Source organism: Ambystoma mexicanum, chromosome 4p (assembly GCF_040938575.1).
Source record: "Ambystoma mexicanum isolate Mex_15411 chromosome 4p, UKY_AmexF1_1, whole genome shotgun sequence".
Lineage (NCBI taxonomy): Eukaryota > Metazoa > Chordata > Amphibia > Caudata > Ambystomatidae > Ambystoma > Ambystoma mexicanum.
This window is the reverse complement of record NC_090927.1, coordinates 658,240,516-658,260,781: the sequence shown is the minus strand read 5'-3', so window position 1 is coordinate 658,260,781 and position 20,266 is coordinate 658,240,516. Positions and strand designations below refer to the sequence as shown.

Genomic DNA, 20,266 nt, shown 5'->3' with positions numbered 1-20,266 from the left:
GCCTGAGAGAGGGAGAGGGAGTGGGTGTCGTCAGAATAATTCATATAGGATATGCCAAGGGCATCAAGATGATCAAAAACGGGTTTAGTTTAAATGTTATACAGGGTTGGGGAGATGTAGGATCCTTGTGGGACTCCGCAGGTTACTGGTTTCGGTGGGGCAGCATAGTCATCCATGAAGACACAGGAGGATCTGTTTGCTAGTAAGTATATGATCCAGTCTGTTGCTGCTGGGGAGAGGTTTGCTGTTGTGGTGAGGTTTTTGAAGAGTGTGTTGTGGTCGACAAGTTTGAATGCTGCAGATAGGTCCAGCACGAGGAGCAGGGCGACTTTGCCTGCATCTGTGATGTTGTCAAACTGTTATTTTTTAGGTCCAGTAAGGAGGTTTCAGTTCCATGCCTTGGTCAGAAGTCTGATTGGTGGAAACCTAGGATGTCGGTGTCCTTGAGGTATTGTTGGACCTGGATACATGCTGAGCAGCCAAGGATTTTAAGAATGAAGGGTACGGTTATAATGGGACAGTAGTTTGGTTGGGGATGGTGGGTTTAGTAGCAGGAGGATCCAGGCTTCTTTCAGGGCAGTTAGCACAGTTTTTGTTGCAAAGGAGGAGTTGACCATAGATGTGATGATGAACGTGAGCGTCTCGGCACAGTCTTTGATGATAGGGGCCAGACAGGTATCTCCTTTGCATTAGGAGGGCTTGAGGACTTTGTTGTTATTTGTCACTTCAGGTTCCTATGCGGGCAGAAGTCAAATTGGGAGACAGGTTGGCTGGTCAGAGGGGTGGTTTAGCGAGGATGGCCAGTTGCCTGGTGCCAATTTTTGTCTGGAGGGAGGTGATTTTCCCTGTGAGGGCTTCTTGTACCTTGGTACACCACGGGTCACCTATGATGAGGTCTGTGGGAGAGGGAAACTGGTGATTCAAGTTCACATAAGATCGTGAAGAGTTTGCAGGTGTTAGATTGAGCGTTGTTTATTCAGGCATTGCAGCTGCTGGCTTTGGCGGTGTGAATAGTTCTTTTGTAGTCTTGCGCTAGGCAGGTGTACTGAGCTTTGGAGACTGTGGACGTGTCTTTTCTCCATGCCATTTCGACAGTGCGTTTCTTGGCACAGGAAGCAAGGAGCCCAGGGGGGAACCTCGCATTCATTTTTATAGCTTGTTAACTTTGCGATTTTTTAGTGGGGCTAGAGTGTTGACAGCTAGAGTAATGCTGTCATTGTACAGTTTGACAAGGGACTCTGGGTTCGTATCCATGTTGGATGGGATTGTGATGGCTGAGAGGAGGGGTGTGATGCGGTCCTTGTTCAGATTTTTGGTGCAGCAGGCTAAGGCTTCAGGTTTCATTGAATGACAGGGGCTGGGCCTTGTTGTTGGGGAGGTCGAAAGTGAGGGTGTGGTGGTCAGACCACGAACAGGTTGTATTTGTATTTGTATTTATTTTATTGATAAAGCGCACCAGGCCCAAGGGCATCAGGGTGCATCACTTAGGTTACAATATGGTAAAAGCAGACAGATCACTACAGTAAGTTACGCTATATACATACACAGAAAGTACAGGATAAACAGTTACCTATTTAAACAAAGGTGAGGCTGGCGGCTATTACATGAATGGAGGCTGACGAGTGGTCAGGGGCGACTCTTGGGCGGAAAGCCACGTATTGGCCATGTTTTTGAATCTCTGGAAGGAGGGTTCCGCTCTTAGCGGGTTAGGAAGCGAGTTCCAGAGTTTGACGGCCATTACTGGGAAACTGGACCCGCCAGATCTCTGAAGATTGAAGCGTGGTATGGTTAGACAATTAGTCTGAGCAGTTCTACGGGGTCTGTTAGCGTTGTGGATAGAGAATCTGTTGGCCAGGTAGCTGGGTGCTTGGTTAGAGAGGCATTTGTGAGTGAGAGCAAGTGTTTTCAAGGAGATTTGTTGTGATACTGAGAGCCAGCGTATACTACGTCTGGTGTCTGAGATGTTTTGGTTCCTAGGGATATTTAATGCAGCTCTGATGCCATTGTTTTGGATAATTTGTAACTTGTTTAAGTTACAAGGATTGGTGCCAAGCTAGAGGGCATTACAGTAATCAATTTTTGACAGCACAATTGTCCTGGCTAGTGTAGTGCAGTTGGCTGGAGATAAGAAAGGATGACTGGCTGTGATTAACTTGCAGGTGTAAGCAGCTGCTGAGGCAACTGCATTAGTTTGTCTGGCCAAGGATAGAGTGGAATCAATGTAGATACCTAATATTTTAGTATCATTGGAACCCTTGATGGTGTTGCCATCAATGGTGAAGGAATTAAACAAGGGGTCTCGTTTGTTGAGTCTTGGGTGAGAGCCGAGGATGAGGAGCTCTGTCTTTTCATCATTCAGACAGAGTCCGTGCTGCACCATCTAGGCTTGGATGACTTGATAGATGGAATTAACAGCAACAAGTTGTGTAATCTCATGTGATAGGATAGCATCTGGGTGTCGTCAGCATAATTAGTGTATGTGACACCCAGATAGTTCAGAATATTAAATAATGGCTTTGTAAACACATTGTACAAAGCAGGGGAGACACGATCTTTGTGGTACCCCGCAAGTGACTGGAGAGGGTATGGCTGCTGCCAAGTGGGGAAAAACCTGCATGGATCTGTTATCCAGAAATGAACTGATCCAGGCTGTTGCTTTATCCGAAAAGTGTGCAGCTAGTTTAAGGTGTTGTTTACAAGATCAAATGCCGCAGAGAAGTCAAGTAAAAGTAGTAGGGCGAGTTTACCCTTACCTTTTAGGTCTTCAATCTGAGTTTTAAGATCGATGAGGGCAGTTTCAGTGCCATGCTGCGGTCGAAACCCGGATTGCCTCAGTCCCAGGAGTTTGTTAGATTCAAGGTATTCTTGAATCTGTAAGTAAGCAGCTCGATCAAGGATTTTTAGTAGAAAAGGCACGGTAGTGATGGGCCTGTAGTTAGTTGGTATGTTAGCATCCAGTGTTGTTTTTTTTTAGGAGTGGGATAACCCAAGCGTCCTTAAGGTTGTCAGGTACAATCCCAGTGCTGAAGGATGAGTTAATGAGAGTGGTAATGAACGGAGCTAAATCATGGGAGGCCTCCTTAATGATAGGTGCAGGGCATCGGTCCCCCTGGCAGTTAGAGGGTTTAAGACTATTGTTAATGGATAGGGGTGAAAAGCTGGATGGTTTCAACGAGTCAAGGCTAGGGTTATTTTTGGTCGAGTGAATGTTAGGTTGCGGGTTGAATTGTAAACTGTTTTTTTGTCATTGATTTTGGCTTGGAGGGAGATTATCTTCCCAAGGAGTGTGTTTTGAATATTAGTGCACCAGGTGCTATCTTTGGTGCAAGTGTCAGGTACGGTGACAGGGGATTCCAGTTCTTTCAGTATTCTGAACAGCTCTTTGGTATTAAATTTGGCTTGTCCAATACGTTTGTTGTAAGTGTCTCTTTTTGTCACCTGGAGTATGGCTTTCTTATAATTTAGAGTTGCAAGAATAATGTTAGCTTTATTGGTGTCTATGGGGTTACTTTTCCAGCTCGCTTCAGAGTTTCGTTTTTCTTTGCCTAGAGTTCTAAACTGGGATGTAAACCAGGAGTTAAGGTGAGCTTGAGGTTTAGGTTTTCTCAGTTTCGAGGGGGCAATGTGGCCAAGGGCTTTTAGCATAGTCTGATTGACGGTGTCGACCAGGACAGTTGGAAGGTGCATGAGAGTGCCTGTTCGTTGAGAACCGGTAGGATAAGAGGGAGGAGTTTTTCACAGGTTTTGTCACACTTATTTCTAGTGGAAATTGCAGGTGCGACATCTGAAGTTGTACTAATAGTATTAGCTGGGATGTTGAAGGTGATAAGATTGTGGTCAGCCCAAGCACAAGGTTGGTTGGATTCCACATTGATTTCACAGTTAAGGTCAGCTATCCAATCAAGGATTCTGCCCTTGGAATGTGTAGCTTTATTAATATGCTGAGTAAAGCCTAGGTTAGTGAGCATATTGTTAATAACATGGGCAGCGGTATCATTGGTGTCAGAGAGGCCCAAGTTGAAATCACCTAGTGCAATCATTTGAGAATTGATTTTGGTGTTGTCTGTCAGAATGTTGGATTAATCTTCAGAGAAGGTGGATAGATGCCCTGGAAGCCTGTATATTAGGTGTAGTGTGATGGTGTGGTTAGGGGTAAGAGCAAGTTTAGCTGTTAGCACTTCTGCCGATGAGATTTGATGCGCAGAGGAGATACAGAAGTTTATGGAGTTTTTATGGATGATGGCACTGCCATCTCCTTTGGATTGGTTTGTATTGCGGTCATGTCTGATGATGTTATAACCTGTGGGGATAGCTGGAGAGAGTAGATGCCCTGAGGCAGCGTGGACCAAGTTTCAGTGATGGCGATGAAGTCGAGGTCATGAGTTAGGATAAGATCAGCCACATCTAGTGCATGAGCCGTAAGGGATCTTGCATTAATTAATGCCCCTTTGATTGGGATTTTGGGAGTTGACATGGTGTTCATATCGAGGTTCTTGGCTAAGGTAGGTGTGGGTGGAGTTATGACAGTCCTGGCAATTGGCTGTAGGTGGTTTTTGTGTCGAATAGGAATCATATGGTGGTGCGAGGTATGGGTGAGTCTGGCTCCAAGTGTGGAGGCCAGTCAAGTTGCAGTTGAGGTTGGCATTCCAATCAAGGGTGCAGCCCTGGATGTGGGTGGGTTCAGTGGTTTGCTGAGCAAAGCCAATGTGGTTGAGGGCTGTGGCTAGGCTTTTTGCGTGTGGGTCTGTGGAGTCATTGAGGCCAAGATTGAGGTCTCCCAGGATTAGTATTTTAGAGCTGGGCTTAATGGTGGGATTGATGATAAGCATGAGGTCTTCTTCGAAGGATGAGATGTGGCCTGGTGGGAGATAGATGAGGTGGATATTGAGGGTATTGGTAGGCGGTGGAGTGAGTTTGGAGGACAGCATTTCGAAGTTTGGGATTGGTGGTCCTGATGGTGATGGTGTTTATATTGATCAGAGCAACTCCACCGCCTCTGCTGTGGGCTCTGTCATTGCGCATGATGGCATATCCTGGAGGATAGTGATGGATAGTGCATGGCCTGCTGAAGAGTGAAGCCATGTTTCACATATGGCAAGCAGGTCAAGATCGTTGGTGATGAGGAGGTCGTGATTTTCAGGGGCATGCAGGGGGACTGATCTGGCATTGATCAGAGCACATTTGAAGGGCTTGTTGGGAGAAGCCACTGTTTTCGTGTGGGGGTGGGGGTGGGAGGCCATATACGCAGGCAGAGGAGTTTCTCGAGTTTCTCGAGTGGATGAAGGGTGAAGCTGAGGGAGGCGGCGAGGGATGATTGTGGGTGCGGGGTCTTCTGGTGCAGAGCTGGGGGACCCGGTTCCTGATAGATATCAGGAGAGGTAGGCAGGTGGGAGTCATGGCATCTGCAAATTTCAAGACAGGTGTTTTCCCGTGAATAGTGGGCCTGGGCAGGGTGCAGATATGGGGCCTTAGTGCAAGTGGCACAATGGCGCTTGCTTGATGCAATGGGTAGCGGGCCTGGCGGGAGTCAGGGCGCAACTCGGGGTACTGGATTCAGGGCCTAGGTGCAAGTGGCACGATTGTGCTTGTCTAATGCAGCGGGTAGCATACCTGTGTGGGAGTCGGGGCGCAGCTCGGGGTACGAGATGTGGGCCTAGGTGCAAGTGGCATGATTGTACTTATCTAATGCAGTGGGTCGCGGGCCTGGACAGGAGTCAGGATGCATCTTGGGGTACGAGATGCGGGCCCTGGCTGCAAGTGGCGTGATTACCCTTACATGATTCAGCAGGTAGCGGGCCTGGTCGGGAATCGGGCCCAGCTTGGGGTCTGAGCTGCGGGCCTAGGAATTCACCTAGGAATTTGCTTACCTGATTCAGGGGGTAGAGGACCTTGTTGGGAGTTGGGGTGAAGCTCAGGGTACGAGATACAGGCCTAGGTGCAAGCGACGCGATTGTTCTTATCTGATGGGATACTAGGGCACCAAATCACGGTATATGGGGCCCTTGCTGAATTGCACCTGTGTGTCGGAAGTGTAGGCCTGGTGGAGGGTCGATCAGAGCCTTCGCACCTGCAGCACACAACACTGCAGCCTTTGCCTGCGCGAGCTTTGCCTGTGTAGGCTTTAGTACCTTGAAAATATGTAGTCCTTGCCAGAAGTTGTGCCTGCGTGGCAGAAGTGTAGGTCAGATGGATGGACTAGCAGAGTCTTTCAACCCTGTGGCGTACAAAACTGAAGACATTGCCTGTGCAAGCTTTGCATGTGTGGGCTTTAGTAACTGGAAGATATGTAGTCCTTGCCAGAAGTTGCACCTGCATGGTGGATGTATAAGCCCGACGGATGGTTGAGCAGAGTGTCGCGCACCTGCGGTGCACAATACTGTGTCTTTTGCCTGCGTAGGCTTCCTCTGTGTGGGCTTTGGTACCTGGAAGATATGTAGTCCTTGCCAGAAGTTGCACCTGTGTGGTGGAAATGTAGGCTCGTCAGACAGTCGAGCAGAGTATAGTGCACCTGTGGTGCACAACACTGCAGCCTTGGCCTGCGCGGTCTTTGCCTGTGTGGGCTTTCATACTTGGAATATATGTAGTCTGTGCCAGAGGTTGCGCCTACCTGGCGGAAGTATCGGTAGGTCCGACAGACGGTCGAGCAAAGTCTTGCACACCTGTGGCTCACAATGCCGCAGCCTTTGCCTGCGCAGGTTTCACCAGTGTGGGCTTCACCAGTGTGGGCTGCAGAATCTGAAAGATATGTAGTCCTTGGCGGAAATTGCACCTCCGTGGCAGAAATGTAGGTCCTACGGACAGTCAAGCAGAGTCTCACGCACCTGCAGCGCATACACCGCAACCTTTGCTAGCGTGGGCTTCACCTGTTTGGGCTCGGTACCTGGAAGATATGCAGTCCTTGCCAGAAGTTGCAATTGCGTGGCAGAAGTGTAGGCCTGAAGGACAGGCAAGCAGTCTCGCGCACCTGTGTCGCACAACATTGGTGCGGTTAACATGCTCCACTTGACACTGATAGGATTAGAGCAACATGTTAACAATGTTGTATGTAAAGAAACATTTATTTTATTTCGATACACAACTAATATGTTATGTTGATTTCACCCTCATTGACTCAGTGGGAGTTGGAGTTTTGACCCCCAAATATGTAGACACCATATGGAGCAGCCATGCGACATTGAATACAGCAATAGTGGTTGGTGTTATTGACGGGGTGCTGACCCTCACCCCATGCAAGAAAATACTTGGTCCCTGACACTTATTTTCTTACAAATTAAGCCTCTCCAACAGCACCATAATATTTTGCTTACCTGATTTTAGGTAATGTCTTACACAAAATGCACCAATTTATTTTACATTTTTAGTCTCAAACCTTAAATATCACAGGAGTAAATTGTAACCACTAATATCTGTCCTTTCAGATCAAAGGACAGCCAGCACTGTTTGTCCGCAATCAGTCTTCCCATTAAACGCTGCACTGCAGCTTTATGGAACATGTGTTCTATTGATCTAATAGTCTCTCAACTTCAATTATGTCCTGACAGATATTAGAGCGGCACACCTTTTTATGCCTTAATCAATTAATTATTTCACTGAGCAGTGAGTCACTCTAAGCCAGTTTCTCTACACCCATCAAATAAACAGTGTTGTCATGCTGAAACACTGGCATTCTTGTACATGGATCATCCTTCCTCTTTGACCCTGACAATATCCAGCTAAATGTTTTAAAATAGGTGTATTTGCTGGATTAGGGTGCTCATCTGCCACACTGCACTTATATCTTGTATATGGGCTACTCAGCACCGTATGATGGCTCTAAAATCCATTTGGACTTCATTGCTGTTGTGACCGTTTCAAGGGGAGCAAATCTATTGATCAAGTTAATTTATTCTGTCATTTCAAATAGACTGGACATTATGGCATTTTACTCTGTGTGAGAGTCATTATCAATGATTATCTGTGCACTAGCTGAAATGTTCATGCCTGCCTCAGGTAGTTCTTTCAAAATGCCTGTTGACCGTTCGATGGATGGATCCTACTATAACCAATTGGTTTGGTTGCCTCCTGGTTGGAGACCCTTTCAGCTGTGCTGCTAATAGGGCCCTTCCTTTCTGACAAAGCAGAAAAAATGAAATTAGGATCGGCACTTTGCTGGCTCTTTGCTGGTTTAATGCACTTCTTCCCTCTAATATTATGCTTCCTCTCTGGTTATATTGTTCTCTCAGAAGACAATATAGCTCCATGGTTCTTTCATTGTTTCCACGTCCAATAAAATGTGATTATATTCCCATGACTTTTCTTTCAACACATTTAATATTTCCCTCTGAGTTGTTTAAGTCAGGAGAGTCATTCAATGGAACCCCTATTTCATCTATGAGGGCATTTGCCTCACTTTTCAACATCAATAATAATGCAGATTTTTGAATTAGGGCGCTGCGGGATAGTTGCGTTTTCACATTAAGCTTAGCCATTAACCCAGTGTTGCTTTAAAATGGCTTGGCTCTGGGTGCCTTGATTGTTAACGTGTTAAATCTGCCAAAGGCTCCTTTGTTCTCTGCATTCTCAGTGGGGTAGTGGGGAATAAACCATACACAAATCGAAAAACAGCTACTAACAGCAGCTAACTGCATCCAACCGGAGGCTGCACCCTTTGGGGTAGGGTTTCGACCTAGAAGGAGCTTCATTAGGGATGCATGTTTGTGGAAGGCTTAGCTGGGCCTCACTGTGTCCTAAATATACACTTCCAGATGCAGGCCCAGTGCAGAGGTGTTAAACACTTAGTACTGAGGTCAGCTACAGGCCCCAGACTTTCTTGCAGATGTCACTGTGCAGGAAAGGGGCCAGATTATGTTAGCCTGGGCAGCGCCTCATTGTGCCCTCGCTCCAAGCTCTCATATGTGGGTCAGGTGCAGAGGTGCTAACCACTGAGTCCTGTGGCCAACTGCAGGCCATACCCTTAGCCACAGACATTGACGCCGCTTTAAACAGCAGGAGCATAAGGAGAGAGGCAGGTTACTGACCATCACTGTGTCTTGGCTCCAGGCTCCTATATGTAGGTCAGATGCATAGATGCTAAGCACAGAGTACTGTGGCCAACTGCAGGCTGTACTCTTTGCCAAAGGCTCCACCAAAGCTTCGCCATGAAGAAGCTTTAGTACAGAGGTGGGTGTGTAGAAGACTAAGCTGTTTCACACTGTGTCCTGGCTCCTAGATGCAAGTCAGGTGCAGACATGCAAAGCCAACTGCATGCCACACCTTTTGTCCATAAAGGTAGATGGATAGATACATTTATCTGTGATGAAGCTCATTAAGAGTAAAAAGCTGATTTCCTATTTTCACTCTGAATAAAAGATGTTCATTGAACTTAATCAAGCAGCGTACCTTTGAAGGTGTTTGTTAAACATACCCCAAATTGTTGAAACACCAGGATATCAGGCCACACTACACTGTCTATCTTGGGTTGAACAATCTATGCTATATAAGAAAATAGAATGTTCTGCTTCTGAGGTGAGCAGGTGAGCCTGGCCACGTTTGAAGATCTTTGAGGCTTTTTTTCATCGTCCTTGGCGTTTTTGTGCCCGAGCCCCTGTGTTGTTCACCCTCTTTCCTGACCTCCACTCCTTCTTGCGGTCCCCTCCCTCCCACCATCACTGATTGGCCCTGCCTACACTTCCATCTGAGGCGAGCAGGTGAGCCTGACCCTGTTTGAAGAGCTTTGGGACCTTTATTCACTGTTCTTGGTGTTTTTGTGCCCCCAGCCCCTGTGTTGTTCACCCTCTCTCCCAACCTCCACTGCTTCTTGCGGTCCCCTCTCTCCCGCCTCCCAGCCCGCGCACCATCCCTGATTGGCCTTGTCTCCTCGTGTTGCTGGCTCTATCAACCCGCAGTCCCCGGTGCTTTGCACTTTCATCTGAAGCGAGCAGGTGAGCCTGACCCTGCTTGAAGAGCTTTGGGGCCTTTTTGCATTTTTCTTGGTGTTTTTGTGCCCTCAGCCTCTGTGTTGTTCACCCTCTTTCCCGACCTCTACTCCTTCTTGCGGTCCCCTGCCTCCTACCTCCCAGCCCGCCCACCATCCCTGATTGGCCTTGTCTCCTCGTGTTGCTGGGTCTATCAACCCGCAGGGCTCCAGTCATCGGCACTTCCATCTGAGGCGAGCAGGTGAGCCTGACCCCATTTTAAGACCTTCAGAGCCTTTTTTTATTGTTCTTGGTGTTTTTGTGCACCTGTGTTGATCACCCTCTCTCCCGACCTCCTCTTCTTTCTTGCGGTCCCCTCCCTCCCGCCCACCATCCCTGATTGGCCCTGTCTATTCATGTTGCTGGGTCTATCGACCCACAGGGCTCCGGTGCTTGGCACTTCCATCTGAGGCGAGCAGGTGAGCCTGACCCCGTTTGAAGAGCTTTGGAGCCTTTTTTCAATGTTCTTGGCGTTTTTGTGCCCCCAGCCCCTGTGTTGTTCACCCTCTCCCCTGACCTCCACTCCATTTTGCGGTCACCTCCCTGGCTCCCTGCCCCACCTCCCAGCCCACCCACCATCCCTGATTAGCTTTGTCTCCAGTCTTAATTCACCCTCCCAGGGCAGCCCCCTGCCCGGCAGCCCCTGTGGCTAAGAGCAGCTCCCAATAGTGTTTGCAGGTGTCAGAAGGAGAAACCAGTTGCCAGCCGTTAAACAGCAGCTACAGACTCTCAAAACTTAGGTGTGTTTTCTCCTGTTTTTAAAGTTGCATTGTGAAAGTATTTAAAATTGCATTGTGAAACCTAGGCCTTTTTCCCAACTATTCAGGACTTTCAAACTTAGGTGTGTTTTTCTCCATTTTTAAAGTTGCATTGTGTAAGTATTTAAATCTAAGCGCCAGTCGTCTTGCCCAATTATCAAATTGTCTCATCTGCTCTGTCCATCTCGTCTGCTTGCACCCTACCATGTGTCCTTCCCTAGTGTTCCCCCCTTCCCACTCCCTTCCTCTTCCCTCCTCTCCCTACCTACTCTATGGTTGTCTCTGTCTCTCCCATCTTCTCTAACTGCTTCTCTATCGACTATCCTGCTCTCCTCACTAAATCTGGTTGGAAGAAGTTTAAAAAGGACAGCCTGGTCTCCAACCTAGGCCTCCCTATCTCTGAGATCTATACCAGTGCCTCCTCCAAACAAACTTTCACTGACATCCTCTTTGTCTTTTCCCTCGCCAGACCTATGGACTTTTCATATGGTCGCTGTGCTCTCTTCCTTCTCTCCTATTAATGGTAGCACCACGTGGGAGGGCCTCCTTCCACTCCACTAAGGTCATGATTAATGTCTACTTGAATGGCACCGCTTAGGTCCAAAGCCCTAAAGCCAACCTTCTCCTCTTTGATAGACGCTTCCTCCGCCTCATCAATTTTCTTTCTTCTCCTGCTGTCCCCTCTCCCCTCTCCACAGCTTCCGCGCCTCCATCTGCTGTCTCCTCCTTGGCTACCTTGCCCTCTCCTCTTTCCTCTTCTGCCCCCCTGTGGGCTGCTTCTACACCTCCACAGGGCATTCCTCTGATTTGTACCCCTCCCCGAAAGTCTTTCAAGGTTGGCAACCTTCTCCATATTGCCACTCTAAACTCTTGCTTTGCTGTCAAACACTCCTCTGACATCAGCTGCCTCCTGGAGGAACTTGACCTCGATGTCATCGGTCTCACTGAGACATGGTTCATGGCCAGCTCTGTCACAAGCTTTGACACTCTCCTCCCGGATGGCTACAAGATCTTCTCTGCAATCAGATCCAACCATTCCGGAGGGGGTGTAGCCCTGATCTTCCCTGAGTGGATTCCTGCCTCTGTCATTCCTACGCAGGCCTACTCCTCTTTCAAATGCCTCATCTGCAGGCTCCCACTCTCTCCTCGCCATTCCCTGACTGTGCCTAGCATCTATTGGCCACCTGGTTAGATCCTCACCGTCCTCTCTGAATGGGAATTCCTCTCCTCTTCCCTCCTGGTCTCAACCACTCAACTTCACCTTCTTGGAGACTTCAACATCCACCTAGATGCTTCCTGTCCTTCCACTGGGATCTTTCTTGGCCTCTGCTACTCTCTCACACTCTCTATTCTCCCCTCTGAGCCGACTTACTCTGCAGTGCTCACTCTGGATGCTTTGATCTCTTCAGATCTCCCAATTTCTATCCCTCTCCCCACTCCTCTCTTCTGGAGTGATCACTTTCTCCTTTCTCCTTTCTCCTTTCTCTCTACCCCTCAGGCTAAGATAACTCCAGCACTGCCACCAACCTTTTCGGTAATCCAACCCTTGAAGCATGTGTCAGTTGAGTCAGTTGAGGTTTTCGCCACCACTTTCTCACCCCCTTTCCACCTTTGGCTGACTCACACCCTGATACAGCCCTTTCCATGCTCCACTCTGCTATATCTGACACTCTTGATGTACTAGCCCCTGTCATGAGGATCCGCTTGAAGCCCAAAGCCAAGTGCATCTCCTGGTATGACTCAGACCTCATCACCTTTAAACGCAAGTGCAGGGTGGCTGAGAGGAAATGGCATGATTCCTGCACGTCCTCTGACAAACTGGCCTGCCGCCTGCTCCAAAGGCAATGCCGGCTCTGTGTCCTCACCGAGAATAGAGCCCACATCCAAGCACCTGTCTCCGCGGCATCTAAAAACTACTCGGGCAAACTCTTTAAATTATGCAAGGAGCTGGCCAATCCTGCTGCAGTCTCTACCTCTCCTGTCCCCTCCCAGGTCTTCTGCACAGTCTTGGCTTCTCACTTCATCTCTAGAATTGAGGACATCCTGTCCTCTCTCTGTTCCTCTCTCCCTACTCTCTCTACTCCATGCTCTTCCTCTGGCCCTTCTGCAGCCACCTCTCCTCCCTCCTTCTCTGCATTTCCCCCGATCTCCCCAGACGAGGTTTCTAGACAAGTCCGATCTATGAAAGTCTCGTCAAAACAGGTTCACCCCTGTTCCTCCAAAACCATCAATGACCACATTGACACCCTGGCTCCTGCTCTGGCTGATTTCTGCTACCTTTCCTTGGCCACTGCAGTCTTCCCCTCCTCCCTGAAGCACTCCATTGTGCACCCTCTTCTTAAGAAACACACTGCCTACCCTTCCAGCCCGACTAACTATCGTCCAATCTCCATCACTCCCTTCATGGGCAAACTACTGGAAAAGCTGGCAATCTCTCAGCTTAACCTTCAAGCTGAATCTGTTGGTTGTCTCCATGACCATCACTCTGGCTTCAGAGCTGCCAGAAGCATGGAAAATGCTCTCCTGAACATCTGTGTAGACGTGCTCTCCAACCTTGATTCCAACACCCCTGTGTCCTCATCTTACTTGATCTCCCTTCTGCCTTTGACACGGTCTACCATGCCATCCTGCTCAACCGTCTCTGTGATAACCTGGGCATCACTGATCAGGCCCTGGCTTGGCTGACCTCCTTTCTCCCCGATCGATCCTCCCAGGTCCAACTTGGGTCCTTCCTCTCCTCTATCTCTATCTCCACCTGTGGTGTTCCCGAAGGGTCTAACCTTTCTCCCTGGCTGTTAAACCAATACCTGGCACTTCTTTCCCACCACATTGCCGCTCTCTCCCCCAACTTTCAGTGCTATGCGTATGACACCCAACTCATTTTCAGGCTCCCTTCTGCCTCTTCTTCTTCTCTCATCTCTGACTGTCTTTCTGCTATACAGGAGTGGTGTGCCGCCAATGATCTCTGCCTTAATGCCAGTATGACCAAGATTCTCATCCTCGGCACACCTGCTCTCTCCTATCCTGTCACTCTCTGGCCAGCCACCCTTGGCCCTCTTCCTGCTCCCACCTGTGAGGAGAAAAACCTTGGGGTCATATTTGGCTCCACACTTTCCTTCTCTCCTCACATCTCGGACATCTCCAACAAGTCACAGTACCAGCTGCACCTCCTCAGAGGTATTCTTCCTTTCCTCTCCTTCCCCAGGAGCTCACTGTCTCCAGAGCTCTGGTTCTCTATAGGCTGGACTACTGCAACAGCCTCTTTCTCAATCTGCCTGCCTCTACTCTCCGCCCTCTGCAATTCATCCAAAACAGGACTGCAAGACTTGTCCTTGGCCTCAAGCCCAGGGATCATTATATCTCCATGACTGAAATCTCTGCACCGGCTTCCAGTGGTGGCGTGGATTAAGTTCAAAACCCTCTACATTGTCCACAAGGCCTTCTGGGGTTTGGGACCTCAATACATTAAACTCACGCTTCCTAAATAGCTTCCCTCTCGAGCTCTTCACTCATCCACCTCCAACTCCCTCAGGGTCAGTCGCTTCTCCAAGCAGCAAGTTGGTGGTAGATCTCTTTCTTCTGCAGGGGCCTACCTCTGGAACAACCTCCGGCCCCTCGGAATCTTGAGGAGAACCCTCTCTCGTTACGGAAGCACCTCAAGACCTTGCTCTTCGCTTCTGCTTTCTCTCCTCCTCTCCCCTGCTGATCTCCTGACTGAATCTGAAACTGCACTGGTTACCTGGCTATCCTCTGATCACTGGCCAAGGTCCCCTCCCCACCAGTTGCACACCTGCACTGCCCCCTGGCAACCATTGCACTCGGGGACTGTTCTGTATCCCTACAGCCCTGACTAGCACTTGACACCTGACGGCTGCACTTACCCTTGCACTTGCCACCTGCTGGCCGCGCTATTATTTATTTATGTATTGTCTTTATTTATCTTACTGTTATCCTATGTACTGCACTATCCCTTCCCCTTTCCCTCTACACTTTTCCCCTTCCCCACTCCCCTGCACATGCGCAATCTCAATTTCACCTGGCCTAGGAGGATTGTTGTCTTTGTTTCTCCTCTGTTTCCCCTCCCAGGCCTTGTCGCACCTTGAAACACTTGTGTATAGGTGCGTTTTAAATGCCATATCATATCATACCATATTATATCATACCATTAAAGCATTGGTCACCAGCTCTGTAGTGGAGGTGAACTTCCAGGGATGGCTACTGAGTGGCCTTGTGACACGTGTGTCTTAACAGAAATTGCCTTTTATATGCTCACTCGTTCCTAAGCACATCATAAAATTGATGGTGTTTGCGCTCCCACTCTCTCATTCGCACTTTCTCTCTCTCTCTCTCTCTCTCTCTCTCTCTCTCTCTCTCTCTCTCTCTCTCTCTCGCTCTCTCTTTGTAGTTGAGTATTGAGTTCCATAGGAAACCAGAAAAATGAATTGGTAATAACATTGTACTCATATGACAGATTTGGCCAAAACTTTGCAAACAAAATTGTACTCACACACCTGACACTCCCAATTTTAGGAAAAATCCATTAAAAATAAAAAAAAGTTATTAAGAAAGTAACAAAAATGCAGTTTCGGCCCAGTCCCCATTCATGTTTCCATAGAGAAAAAGTAACATGTTTGCTCAAGTGCACAACCAAAACCGCTGGACAGAATTGGACCAGGTATGAAACAACTTGGACACAAAGGGCCTCATCACGAGTTGGGCGCTATCCCCGTCGGTATTACTGCCAGGGCTATTAGCGCTTCTGCCAAACCCTCTGGCACTATTAGCGCCAGATCATCGGTTTGGCGGAATGGTAGGATGGGCCCAAAGGGGAATTTTTGCTACTACTATCGCTGGCGGTATTAGTGTGGTGGTAATAGCACCAAAAATCCACAAAATCATGGCGGATTTGCCCCCAGCTCAGAGCTGGGAGTAAATCCAAGCAAACCCGTGATTTGGCAGACCCTTAAATGCGGTGGTAATAGCGGTACTGCTGCATTTAAGGGTTACTGCCAAACTCGTGATGAGGCAGAAAGTGTTGACTCGATTTCCAGAAGGGGTCTAGGTTTACTTTGTCCAATAGTTTTAAAAAAACATTTGATGAATAAGGGGGTCCTACAGCTATATCTCCCATGGTGCTTTTCAGCAGAGAGGCTGAGAGGCAGAAATGAAAAATCTGCCATTTTGTGAAAACAAGAAGTTTGTCAAGCCCACCCACCCCCGGATGCAGGTTTTGGGAACAAAACGTTATAAAATTAAAAAAGTTATTAAGAAAACAAAACACCACAGTTTCACAGTTTTTAGCCCATTCATTTTCCCATAGAGAAAAAGTGCAGTTTTTGAACAGCCGTAGCGTGAAACCTGCTGGGCAGATTTGTACCAAATAAGAAATAATTTGGGCACAAATCAATTGCTGACTATTTTGGGGTAAATCCATCCTGTAGCTTTTAACATATTCGACAGAGAACAGGGTGCGCCATTATGCCTTAAAACATTTATATCAGTATTGGTGCTTTGCCGCAGAGAGTTTGAGAAAGGCTAATAACTTACTGATAGATTTGGATGACATTTTCAAAACCAAAGGTTTGCCAAGGGCCCCCCCAAAACTGGAGATTTTGGAACAATTTTTTTTTAAAAAAGAAAAAAGTTATTAGGAAAACATAAAAATTCTGGTTTCAGCCTACTCGCATACATTTTTTCCAAAGACAATAAGTGCAAATTTTAACAGTCGTAGTGCAAGAACCGCTTGGCAGATTTTGACACAATAAGAAACAATTTAAGCACAAAACATTCACTTAATTTCCTTGACTCCATCAAGTAGTTTTTAAAATATTCAGCAGAGACATGGGGGTGCCCCCCTGCCCTTTAAACACTTTATATATATATCAACCTGGGTGTGTTGCAGCAGAGGCTGAGAGGCTTTACCGAAATGAAATTCTCCAATATTTTTGCTCCTTTTTTTTGCTCAATGCAAGTGATCCCTGCAATATTACCGAGAGAAGCCGCAAATGAAAGTACTCAAAACACTATTTGCGGGAGGAAAAAGGATGCCATCAAACTTTGGAATGAACTCCTCCACGACCTTACAGAGTACAATAAGTTAATCAACTTCAGAAAAAGACTCAAAACTCTTCTGTTTATGTAGGCGCTTAGATTGCCTGGCTATAGGTGCTATATAAATATCAATAGCAATCACATCAGTATAGAGGTTGGGAGTGGGAACGAGGACACCAATGCCATATCATATCATATCACCATGTGATGGTGGGGATTCGGGCGTGGGTTAGTGAGCCAGTTACAGGTAGAACATTTTTGGTTTATCAGGGGAAGACCACAGGAATCTCACGAGATTGCAGAGGCAACGCTGCAAGATGCGCTCAGAAAACAATGTGTGTCGCAAAACATTATTGGTGATGGGGGTAATAGAAGAGGATTAGGAAGGAAAAAGCTATTCAGTGGAGTGAGGGGACCAGGAAAAAAAGAAGTGAGACACATGTTGAGTCTCTGTGAGGACATGGAATACTTTTTAATTCTGAGCAATTTTTCTCGTTATCACAGAAATCAGCAAACCGCTACTCTACTGCAGGAATTTCTGTTACTGGAAATAATTACTGTGAAATAATTGCCAGAATTATCATAAATTTAAAGCAAATAAACTGTCCATTGCATAAAATGTACCTGATTGTGGCAAATGTACTTAGATATTTGTAAAATAATGCAATATGTTTATACAGTAGTAAACAATGACATAGGAATAGATAGAAATAGACACATGTTAAATCCAGATTGCTATTAAAATGCCACATGTAAAACAAAGTATGTGCACTTATGCATTGTGATATGTTATATAAGAATTCTAAGTATGGGTATTCCAAAAACATTATTAATACTACATTGTTACATACATACAAAAGAAATTAAGCTTAACCTTTGAAGATTTTGGTTTTAGACATGTAATTTGATTTATATTACTCTATTTCTTTTCTAAATTAATTATGACTTATTTATTCCACTCTAACGGATGAAATGCCAAAGGAAATTAATCTTTACATAATATACTGCTTTTTGTTGCACTCATTTTTGTGTGTACATCAAATTGTGGACCATACACTAAATTTAAAGTATGTACAGCAGAATATAATGCACTTTGAAAATGAGCATATTTTTTATGTAAAAGAAAATAGTCTTAAAAGGTGAACATGTCATTACTGTAATCAGTGTGTTTATCAATCAAGTCAAATGGTATACATTGCTCACATTAATTGTATTTCTGATGCTTGTATCTGCTTAGATCACATGCTATGCATAGGCTGACATCTAGTGGAAGCTGCTGAGCATTAAATGTGTTGTTTTCGAAACTCGAAAAAGGGATGTTGACAGGGCATGCCAGTAATACTATCCCTAGTGTGACGTCCACTGTCATCATTTCTGATGTAATTAGTCATGTCACCAGGGAAGTACTCTCTGATACCATCATTGTGGTGATAAAATGCCCAAAAGGGCTCAAGTAGTTAAGGTGGCTTTGTCTGAATTGTCTTCTGAATTTAAAAGGTTTTTGCGTTACATTTTCACTATAACGTCTGAGGTTTTTCCACTGAATATATATATTGATATATGTATTTCTGCATATACAAAAATTATACTTTGCAATTATACATTTGTGTCTTTCCCAATAACAGTTTCATTGTTTGATCAAAGATCGTTGATAAGTCTTTCTTTTGTATGTTTTCTCACTTGTAGAATGTTCAATTAAGACAGCAGTATAAATCAAGATACAGCAGTGAAAGAAATGACTATCTAAACAATGTGAATGAATTCTGTAGGTATTATAGTTGAACATTTCAAAAGAGAATATTGACTTATACATGTTTGCAATAACTAATTAAAAATCAAGCATAAGGAAACCTGGGACAGTAATTAGTAAAATTGGAGGGTAGCACAACAAGAACACATGGGGACTGATTTACAAACATGTATTTACATAGAAAAGTCAGATTGAAAACTATTTTGTAAATCAGGCCCTTAAACACTTAGAAGCAGACTCACACCCCACAAAAGGAGGAAAATGCTGTTGTTATGCATTAAAGCTGATGATGCTCCAAGAAAGGATGCCAGATGTTTTTCAACGAGTTCTAAATCATGTCATCCATTTTTTGGATAAGAGCAGGTGGATTGGATGACCAAAATAAAGCATGAAAAAACGTGAACGGGTTTCACATAGGAGTAGATAAGCAATATATTTGTTGGTCAAACTGGGGTCCGAACAGAAGACAGACAATATACAAAACGGAAAGAAGGATAGGGAGAAAGGGCACAGTTAACAAGTTTGCTCATACATAATTAGGGATTCATGCAGAAAAGATCATTGGTATTAAATTAATGTGTTACAAATATAGAGAAAGACTCCATATGTGCAGCTAATCAATGCACTATAGTCAAGGATCATTGCTTTTACAATGGAAATGCTCATTTTAAATTACTCGGAAGTGTAAGATACAGTGCATCTGTATTTTGGATCACTTCCACTGTATTGTATGTATTCATTTGATTGTAGCTACTGGTGCACGTTTTGTTTCTGATATACATGTTTTATATTTGATGTTCTGATAACTGGTTTGCATTGGCATGTAACTTACTATATGTGTGTATTGGGATGCACCTTCATGGGAGTGGCCACTAAAATAAATAGTGTCGAAGAAGAGTAGAAGAGTTGGGTTCACAGCAACGATAAGTCCTTAGTGACCGCAAGCCATTGTAGCAGACTATGGTTCCATGGACTCGGCATGGTCACCAAGATACAATTTCTTAGGTTATGGACATTCTAGGCCTCCCACCAGTGGATGACTGGTTGGTTACATGAAATGCTGTTAATCACATTGGTGTCTCTTGCAGTGATTCCACTATAAGCAGTGCCACAAAAGGTTCTACATGTCTTTTTAGATGACAATAAAGCTGTCAGAAATGTTTAGTCAGCTTTAATTGACAATATGTTATTGCATGTTTAGAAATACCATGCAAACAATGACAAATATACATACGATATGCAGGTGTGCGATAATTACCTGTAGCATTAAGGGGACACCTGTTAAATGCCATGTCTCCAGCTGGTGTTCTTTTCCATCCCATTGACATCATGTACTCTTCTGGACAGATTTCATAGAGGGCTGAAATGAGAAAGAAGTACCTCGATGTGACCACGTTTTAAGGTAGTTCCGTGAAAATTGAACTATGCAAATGATTGCAATTTAACATTCCTTTGCAGGTAGCAAATGTAGTATTGTTGGAATGGTACAGAGGCGCGTAATGTTAAATGTTACTGTCATAAATGCAGAGAGCTTTATGGCTGTGGGAAGACATTGTGTAATGGAAGCCACGAGGCCCCACTTCACCATTTTGAGGGTTTATTTCTCTTCCTTAAATTGAGAATGGTGATTCTGTCTTTATCAAGTGCAATAAAGGTCGTAATGAAAGGCTGAGTGGATATAAAGAGATGGCTTCTCTTGCCGAGCCCCGCATTGCTTTCTCTTTATTTGCACATTGCCGTGGTTACGGGCCCAT

General features: G+C 45.8%; 1 protein-coding gene across 7 annotated transcripts in view; it reads right to left on the bottom strand.

Annotated features, from left to right (window-relative positions):
* The window catches only part of ADGRB3 (adhesion G protein-coupled receptor B3), a 1,879,974-nt gene that overhangs the window by 1,012,739 nt on the left and 846,969 nt on the right, over positions 1 to 20,266 (bottom strand). For all 7 annotated transcript variants that reach the window (XM_069606193.1, XM_069606199.1, XM_069606200.1 and 4 more), the window contains one exon: positions 19,771 to 19,872. In XM_069606193.1, the coding sequence (XP_069462294.1) occupies positions 19,771 to 19,872 (102 nt within the window). The remainder of the gene's footprint in view (positions 1 to 19,770; positions 19,873 to 20,266) is intronic.